The sequence below is a fragment of the Monocercomonoides exilis genome (genome assembly GCF_001643675.1).
Source record: "Monocercomonoides exilis strain PA203 chromosome Unknown scaffold84-43604, whole genome shotgun sequence".
In the NCBI taxonomy this organism is placed as follows: Eukaryota; Preaxostyla; order Oxymonadida; family Polymastigidae; genus Monocercomonoides; species Monocercomonoides exilis.
Genome location: NW_027150629.1, coordinates 33658 through 43604, shown reverse-complemented (window position 1 = coordinate 43604; position 9947 = coordinate 33658). Strand labels below are relative to the sequence as shown.

The 9947-nt window shown below is 31.8% G+C and overlaps 2 protein-coding genes across 2 annotated transcripts; both read left to right on the top strand.

The window, feature by feature from the left end:
- Positions 1–105: 105 nt before the first annotated feature.
- MONOS_18456 (uncharacterized protein) lies at positions 106–1133 on the top strand (the record flags this gene model as incomplete). Its single annotated transcript, XM_067871479.1, has 4 exons — positions 106–111; positions 179–224; positions 311–491; positions 767–1133. The coding sequence occupies 4 exons, from the start codon at positions 106–108 to the stop codon at positions 1131–1133; spliced, it is 600 nt and encodes a 199-aa protein (XP_067718580.1).
- Positions 1134–4633: 3500 nt separating this feature from the next.
- MONOS_18455 (uncharacterized protein) lies at positions 4634–6202 on the top strand (the record flags this gene model as incomplete). Its single annotated transcript, XM_067871478.1, has 1 exon — positions 4634–6202. The coding sequence occupies one exon, from the start codon at positions 4634–4636 to the stop codon at positions 6200–6202; it is 1569 nt and encodes a 522-aa protein (XP_067718579.1).
- Positions 6203–9947: the final 3745 nt, after the last annotated feature.

Sequence of the window (9947 nt, the reverse complement as noted above, 5' to 3'; positions counted from 1 at the left end):
TTCTTAAGATAACTTTCAATTTGGTGTGTGGCAAAAACATTAGAATGGATGACCATTGCGTGACCCTGAGGGGGACATTTGTTCAAAAAGCAGCTTGAATTTCATATGGTGGTTTGAACAATACTTAGTGCAAGAATTTGGCCTTTCGTTAACTCGATTTGATGAATGGAATCTAAAGGATTTGGGGTGGGAACGTGTGGGGCTTGCGCAAAGGTGCCATGAGGGTAAGGATACAGAAGAGGGCAAAACAGGCAGGCTATCCCGAGAAGCTTTTTGGATTCCATTCTTTTCGCTCCGTTTCTGTGTTCAGCTTTGCTCAAAATAGGGGATAGCCCATACAAAAGAGAAAGCGTGCTGGAAACTGCCTCTATAATAGCAAAATGGAAGTTTGGAGGTCCTACTGAGGAGAAGTACCTCAATAGGACTTCCAAAGCTACAATCATTGCAAACAGAACAAACTTTCCAAGTGATGTTCTGGAAAGCGATAATCCGTATGACTTTGATCTATCAAAGCCGGAGGTTTTCCATAATATGAAAATCAACCAAAGTGAATGGAAGATAGACAGTATAATAGTCACTTTAAGGTTTTATATTTTGCAAGTAATAAAATTCGCCTGCTGGAAACTTGGATATCCATCTTCTTATGTATCCAAATTGCATTCAATGGCGGCGACAAAGTTTATGAAGGAACATGATATAAAAAGAAAAAGACTCAAACCACTATTCAAGCATGCAAAGAGTATGTTCTCCAACTCGTTAAAACCAGTGGCGGAGATTTAATTGATATTGCAAACGAATTCCTATCGCAAATAGATGACTATCTTGATGGAAAGATCATATTGGATGTTAAAGATTTTGAGCCAAAAAAACTTAGAGAGGAAAGAACAATAAATCCAATAACAAATTGCAAATCCAGAATTCATTGGACGAGAATGGAAGACGATATTTTGATAAAAGAATTGATGGATGGGAAATCATTTGCAGATATTGGAGAAAAACTGAAAATAAGATCAGCCAACTCGTGTAGAGACCGTGTAAGGAACATTATTAAACAATTGACAAATGAGAAAGCAAAGGAAAGCAGTGGCATCTTGATGAACTTGAGGCGGAATACATCTCGTTCAAAGCAATAGTGCGATAGTTGAACATCATTAATCTGTTAACGAAGAAGATCTGCAAAGAGAGAGAGAGAGAGAATAGAGAGAGTCAGCGAGAGAGAGTGAGAGTTAGTGAGAGTGAGAATGAGAGAGAATGAGAGAGAATGAGAGAGAAAGAGAAGAAGAGAAGAGATATCAATAGTGGTTTGATGAAAGAAGTGGACAGCCAAAGTGATGATTCAATCTTTTGCAAGGACGCAATTTGAAAGCTGGAGATTAATCATGAACTTTTTGTGAGAACTTCTTATATGCACCATGTTGCACATATGAACAAGGTTTGTGAAATTGATTTTATCTTTCTTTATTTTGAATTATTGCAATTTCTTCTTTGATGCATTAACATTCACAGTGGAGAAACAAAATCTTCGCACTCTTTTTCACTTCAAAATAACATCATTTTGTTGTTTCCACAAGACGAAGTTTAATTGTATTTAAACTAGGTTAGGGTTAGGGTTAGGGTTAGGTTAGGGTTAGGGTTAGGTTTTACAACTCTTCCCTTTTATGCATCGAGTTGGAGAATATTTTCATTATGAACGTTTAATTCACTCATGTAGCTATTTGTATGGAATATGATTTATTGGAATCTGTTGCATATCTCTGTAAAATTTTGATCCGAAAAGTGACCTTTTAGTATCATGTCGAAAAATGACATTTCTAAAAATGAGATTAACAACGATTTTGATGTGATCAAATATTCACATATGTCATGTGATTAACTGCACATGAAACAGAATTTCGTTATGACCATTATTTGTCGAGTTATTGCGAAAACAAAAATTTCGATTTTTGGTGTTTTTTCCAAATTTGCAAAAAATCCTCTTTTATGACTATTTGAATGATATCTCCAATTCCATATGTACTAATATATCGTTGCATGTTATTAACGAATATCACTTTTTATCTGAAAACTCGGAAATTTTTTATGGAATTTTTCGATTTTTCATAAAATTTGTCTATGTATGATTTCTATGAAAAAATACTTCAGTTTACATAATTTTGTAAATATTTATATTTGTGCGGAGGAAAAATCATTAATGCAGCATATATCCTTGCCTGTAATATATGTTAAAGACATATAGATTTAACAAATGAATATCGAAAAAAATTAATATATGAATTCTCATTTTTCAATATGAAAAGTGACTGAAAACATAACCTAGTTGAATAATTGTTTGAAAATAATTGATTAATAAATGAAACTATAAATGCAACAATTGCCTGCCAATGAGATAAATGTTAAAGCAATGAGATCAAAGAATTTATCTGTCTCATATTCGTTGAGATATTGAAGAATAATATCTTTGACTGAAATTATTAGAATAAATGTATTTTTTGAATTTTCGTAAAAAATCGATATAATAATGTTTATTGTTGAAAACATAGTGAATTTGATTATTTCATGCTGCTTTGAACTTTTTCAAACGATATCTTGATTTGTGAGAATTAAGAATAAAATTAAAAGAAAATCAATTTTTCTTCTATTTGAAAGTCTATGGAAAAAGTTAAAAATGACAAAAATAAAAAAATTCTGGAAAAATTTCTGTGTACTTGAAAAGGAAGGACATTAATTGTAAACAACGGAAAAATTATTTGTTTTTCGAAATCTCTGATATTTGGTGGGATATTGAAAAACATTGGAAAAATTTTTGAATGGAAATAAACTTATTATTTTAATAAATATTTATTTATTTGCAAAGTGCACGAAAAAAATCGATTAAAAGCAATCAAGTGAGATTAACAAGTCTATTTTTTGTCAGAAAAGCTTCTTTTATATTTTGAACGAAATATTGAGTGAGAAAATGGATTATTTTAAAGAACACAATTAATAATAAATATCATAATTCATCCGATAGTTATTTAATTAATTTATTCCTTCGGGTTGTAAAATAAATTTTTGTAATATTGTAAATAATAATTGATAATTTCATTATTGATTTTCATTTACGAAATCAAATATTTGTAATATTGAAATATTCATATTTTCAAGAACCGAGTTCATTTAAATCATAGATTTCAATTGATTTAACCAAAAATTGACAAGCATTATAATGACGAAAATCATCAGAATTGCGACATATATTATTTATTCACATTTCCATTAACTTTATTTATTTCAAATTGCATAATCTTTTGATTGAACTTTTTTATAAAAATTAATCCAATGAAATAAAGAAAAACTGTTATTATATAGATAAATGAATTATTGAGTTTTTTTATTTAAAAGTTTTTATGAATTGTTAAAGTATTCATTTATCAGGAATTGTTCATTATTATTACACTAAAAATATTACAACCCATAATAACATTTTTAAATGTCAAATTTAAATTTTCGACAACCTCGATCAAAACATTTGCTGTTTAATATTCGAACCAAGAAGTTAGACAACTTGAAACAGGTTGAAAGCAATCATTTTGAAGGTTTTTTTATATTTATGTTTGCATATTTATCTTGTTGATTTCATTTTTGTTAATTTATATTTTTTTGGGATATTTGAAAAAGATAAAGAAGCTGAAGAATTGGACAAACCATATTTCGAAATGCCTTCAAACTGGGATGAGTTTTTGCTGAATGCGGGATAGCAACAAAAGGAGACAAAATTACAAAAACCTTAAAAAAAAAGCAAACCGCTTACATTACAACGTTATTCTCAACAAGTTACAATTCTATCTCCTTCTCTCCATCGCAAATATAAATGGGCTGAAAAACTTTACGTTCCATATGCGAAATTGCTTAAAAGCCAACCTTTTCCAATACAATCATCAACAATCTCTTCATTCATTCAATTTCTCTGCATTGAATGTTTATATTCTATTAAAAGTGTTGAAAATGTTGTCATTCCATCTTTAAAATCACAACATCTTCAACAAACGAAAGAATTCTTTTCCAGTGAGCTTAAATTAACAATTCGATCTGCTTTTTCTTCTGTCAGAAAAAGCGGATGCTACAAAAGGGAAGGAGAAGGAAAAGAAGCGGCACTGCTTGACGATGTAGCCCTTATCATTGAAAGAAGCAATTCTGGTAATATGTTTTTGATTTTGATTGTTCTCTTTTTCTATTTGCTGTTCACTGCGGAGCTAGGTCAATTACATGTGCAAACGTTTTTTAGAGGATGTTAAAAACGTAACAATTTCGGATTTACACGCTGAGTGCATCTTGGTTGAAATCAGATTGAGAAGGCTGAAGGGACATCCAAACTCTAACCACTCTGTAACGATCGAAGGAAGATTTGCTCATACCAGCTTACATGAACAAGTCAGAGATCCTGTTTATTGGCTTGAGCGTCATTTGCAGGTTAACCACCATCTATCTTTGAAAACGAGACAAAAGTGGCCGAAGAATGTGTTGTCGAAAAAGCTGTGGGACATGAGCCCAGCAGCAATGTCCTTAAGGTTCAGAAAAAGATCAGAGCAAGCAGGGTACCCTTGTAAACTCTTTTTCTTTTCACTCCAGGGCAGGCTTCATCTGTACTGCAATTATGGTAGCCGGAACAGATGAAAAAGTTAAAGGGATACTTGAACACACTGCTTACGTCGCTGACTGGGTCCCATTTGGCAGGGCTCAGTTAACTTACGTCAGAAATACCTCCAAGAAAATAACGGTATGCTCCAGATTAGTGAATCCCAAGCCTGGAGATACTGTAATAGATCTGGCTCTAACTTCTATCGCTGCATATCATAGTATCAAGTTGTCAGACCCAAAAAGAACAATCAAAGAACAATTTCAGACATTTAGAAATGCAGTGAATGATCATTTCAATGATGCAATGAAGCACTTGGAAGATGGTGAAAGGGAAATTCGAAACCAATGGAAGAAATGTGCTAAAGCTTATATCGACAAGAACGAAAACCTTTCCTTGAGAGCAAAGCGTGCATTCACCAAAAGAAAAGTCTTTTTTAGAGCTTTGAAGGAAAATGACTTTCACACGATAAGAATGAAAATCATTCGACAAGACGTGGTTTGTAAATTGTCAAAATCATTAGCTAATCTTGACAATTTGGTTGATGATTTTGTTAATCTAAGTGATTATCCTGTGAGACGCAGTCTAGATTTAAAAGGCAGTTTCCCTCAAGAAGCATCATCCAACTGCACATCATCTTCAAATGAAAATGATCTCTCAATTCAACAATCCGATGAAGAGTCACAGGGTCAAAGCGAAAACACTGAAGGGAGCGAATCCACAAACACGAACTCAGATGGAGAAGGAAAACAATCAAACCAAGAATGCACATCATCATCTTCAACACAATCTTCCAGCAGTGCAACTTCAAGTTCTTCTTCTTCACCATCATCTGTTGAAGTTATATCAGACAACCCGTATCAACTTCCAAATAGATTACTTATGAACAACAAAAATTCCACAAGTTCCAATGCCATAAAGGTGAAAAAGAAGCAAAAGAAAAGAAGATTCTTCACAAAGGAAGAAGATGAGCTGCTCAGAAGGTGTAAGCAGCAAAAAATGAGATGGTGCGACATGTCGCTTCAATTCGATGGAAGAAGTGGTCAGGATCTTAAAGATCGTTGGCGAAACTTGCAAAAGAAGCAGTGGCGAAGGCACCCAGAATATTCCAGGGACGAAGTGTTGCATTGTTTGAAAATAATACATGATGACGAGGATGAGAACGATGCCAAGGAAAATAATACTCACGCAATAAAAGTCATAAAGGATGATGCGAATGACTGCAGTTTACAAAGAAATGAGTCAAGTGAATCCGAAGATGTTGATGATTCTGAAAGTTGCTCGGATTCAAGTGAATGGAAGGAAATCAAATGCGAAGACAGCAGAGAAGACGATGAAGATGATAGAAACGAAGAAGAAGTGTGTTGCGATAATGAGCAGATGAACAATGATTTAACGATAAGCATAGTTGATGACGAAGATGAAGATCTGAATGCTGCTGATGAGTTAATCCGTGCAAGTTACAGAAATAAATCGGACTCGTTCACAAAGAAAAAGAAGTCGCTTGAAGAGTTGTCAAAGAAAACATCATCTTCTTCTGTTGTTAATTGCAAAGAGAAGAAATTGAAAAGACGTTCTGGAAATTGAATTTTTTGCCTTTATTGAAATTAATCTGCTGACAGGCTTGCTCCATTTTAAATATTTTTATCATTCACATCAAATATTGTCAATGAAAATATTACATACACTTTCAAAAGCAAGAAATGGAAAACTTGACTGTTCGAGAAAGGTTCTGTTAAAAATGAACAGAAAATCAAAGTATATTTTAGAAATGAAATACGTCACAGATGAATATTGAAAATTCAATCATTTTGTTCAGTCAAGAATGAACAAAAGAGAATAATTGAATGCTTCTTGTCAAATAAAAGGAATTCGATGGAATCGTTCAATTCTGGAAAGAACAAAATAAATTAGTGTTATTTACAAAGTTTTTCGAAAGGAATTATCTATTAACAAAGGTGGACTATTTAGAAAGGTTTGTTTAATAATTTTATTGTTTTGAAAGAGAAATGTTAATTGCAAAGAAATTTATTGCAAAAAAGAAAAGCGATATGACAATTGAAATCGAAAGGTGAAGTGTTTCAGTTTTTCGTTGAATGCGGAAGCAATATACAAAACTAGATGAAGATTGAAGTTTTGTAAATCCATCGCTGAGAAAAGTTGAACAAAGAAAATAAGCAAAAAAGCATGAACACATAATATAAAGTTTGATACAAATTCATTTAGATCTTTGTCATTATCAGTAAGATTATGAACGTTCGTGTCAAAGAAGAAATATGGATAATTACATGAAGAAGAAGTTCAACTTCGGTGAAACAACAAACACGCTTGAAGGGAATACTTGGGAATGATCTTTGCCATGCATCCAGAAATGATATTTTCAATGAAAACTTTTCCATTTTTGCCAAGTATTGATTTTCGTTGAGGAAAAATTTGTTGGATTAAAAGCAGAGTAAATTTACAGAAGCACACTAATCAGCTTTTGCAACTATTTGTTATGCATTTAGTCTAGATTACTGCAGTGTTTGTTAGATTTAGTAAAGAAGGAGCAAGGTTTTTGACATTTTCATAAATTGACAATGGAAAACATGATCGGATGAAAGGAAATTTCACTTTTTTCAAATAAATTTTTGAAAAGAATGTTCATTAATATCTCCAATTTAATAAGATGCATACAGAAATATTTTGATTCATTATTGGAATGAGATTTTCGTTCATTTGTTTTTTAAAATTCTGTGAAAACATCATCTGAAAATGAAATTCAGAAGGTTAACAATTTACGATTGTTTTAACGGTGAAAGTTCATAATTGTTATGTTTCTTATTGAGCATTTTTGAAACGAAATATTAAAACAAATAAAAACTAAAAATAAAGAGTTTGGCAAACAAAAATGAAGTTTTATAACTTTCTCAACGAAATTGAATAACTTGCGAAAGTTTCTAATGATGGAAATAAAGATATTGTTCTTCATTAAATATGAATGAAAACTAAAGATTATCAAATGAAGCGGAAACTTGGTAATTGAATTCAAAATAAAAGTGATACAATTCAATTGAAAGTCAATGCCAATCTTATTGAGCGTAAAATATGTGAATATGCTTGCAAATTATCATGAATTATTATTTATAGCTTATATGTTACTGGAATATTATCTGCTTTCAAACAATTTCAATGAATTAAATTATTGAAACTGTTTGTACTCAACAAAAGAAAAATTTTTCTTTTCATGAGATTGAATTAGCAAGATAAAAATGAAAAGAAATGATTTAAAAATGTTTCATGTTTTGATATAAGATAATCTCTGGAAATAATAGTAATTTATATGATTAGAAAGATAATGTACAAAAAGAAAGATGAAATATTACAAACTGGTAATACAATTGAAGAAAGTTAACTGTATATGCTTATTTCGAAAGCGATCTCAATTTGAATCATAATTCATGGTTTGAATGAGCAGATAATCTTAAACTATTTTTGACGAATTTCTTTGCAAAGATGGAAGAATGTCAGAAGAAATGCTTTTGTCATAGAAGAATGTTTATTTGCGCAGCCGGAAATAGTGCACATTGAGTATGCAATCAACATTTTTTGCATCATTCACAAATTATTTGATTACTGAAATATATGGAAAAAGATGCAAGTCCAAAAGTTATAAGCTGTTAAATAGAAGATTTACGTGTTAAAAAGTTGCTGAAGAAAAGTTGCACGATGATTTTACTTTGTTTGACGAAGAAGATTACTGATTTACAACATGTTCCAAAATAGGATCTTTAAAACATGAAAATTTGATTTGATCAATATTATTTATTTGCAATTTATCGAAAGTGGATTTTTATGTTGCAGTAATAAAGTTTGTTTAATAATATGATAAGCAATGCAATAAAAAGTTGAATGGCAGGTTTAACATTGCAATAAATTTTTCAAAAAAATTATAAAAGAAAAATTCAATTTTCAAATAGTAATTATACTGATTGATGTGTGGAGGAATATCCGCTGACCCAATCTCTTAGTAATTGCACCACATCCTACCTCCACTAACATTCCCCAACATATCCCTCTAACTCCGATCACTTGCCCTCCTCTCACACTCCACAGCATCACCAAGTCAATACCCCCAAGTCATTTTTCTATGTGAAAAATCAGAACCGAACTCAAAACAACTAGCCGATCGGATTTCTCAGCAACCACTGGGCCGATCGAAACGCCGTTTGGCCACATCCGGGCATGGGTTACTGTGCCGGTCATATGTGTTTCGATTCAGCCACTTGCCCCTGGTTCACTCTCTGTGACCTCACTAACCAAGCACCCCAGTCACTATGAAAAATATATTTCTTTTCTGCACCGCCTGCCAGACCCCCACCACCAACACCCATATGCATGCTCTTACCGCACTATATGCACATATATCATATATTAATTTCAAATTTATCTGGCTGTTACTTCTGGAGTTATACTCGATTTACCTCAAAAATGAACATTTTCACTCAAAAATTCGATTAAAACTCAAAAACTACAAATAAGTGTATCCAACAAAAAATCGTCAATATACAACATTAGAAGTCGTATTCATGTGCTTAATCGTATTTTATATCGACTTTGAAATTTTCGAGAAAAAATTTTTTCATTTTTTCAGTCAAAATGGCCAACTTGTCCGCACTGCCCTGCCACAACCGCTCGACAGAAAAATTTAGATTCGAGTATGTTTATAAGGGGCCCACGTCCTTGCCACCTGCCAATTATCAAAGGAATCTGAGACCCCATATTTTTCGGTCCTTGATCTAAGATCACCACTTTTTCAGTTAAAATATTCTTATGACATTTTCTCTCTAACCAGACCAATCTGGCCCGAAAAAAAAATTCAGCGGACTATTCGCGAATTATCCGAACTTTTTGTGTTTTCATAAGTTTCGATCACAACTTTCATAAAAACCGATTTTCACCAATTTTTCTATTTTTATGAATAACTTGAGCTAAATTCAACTTAATCAGAAAAAATGAAAATTTCTCATTTTTCGAATTTTTGACCCTGACTTCAAAAATTCACAAATAGTCCAACTAACACTCTGGTAAAGTCTCACGGCTTAGAAAAATTTATTTATCGAGATATTTTAAAAATAATTATGAAAATTTTGACAGAAAAAATTTTATTTAACATATCATTCCACAATTTGAATCAATTAATTTCTGATTTTAATATCAATCAATTCCTCTCATATTATTACCCATATACGTAACTTTTCATCAACCACTAATTCCTTCTTCTTTATTAAATATAAATTTTTTAAAAAAAATGTTTGATCTAGATCATAACCATTTTTCTATGTTAAAAATT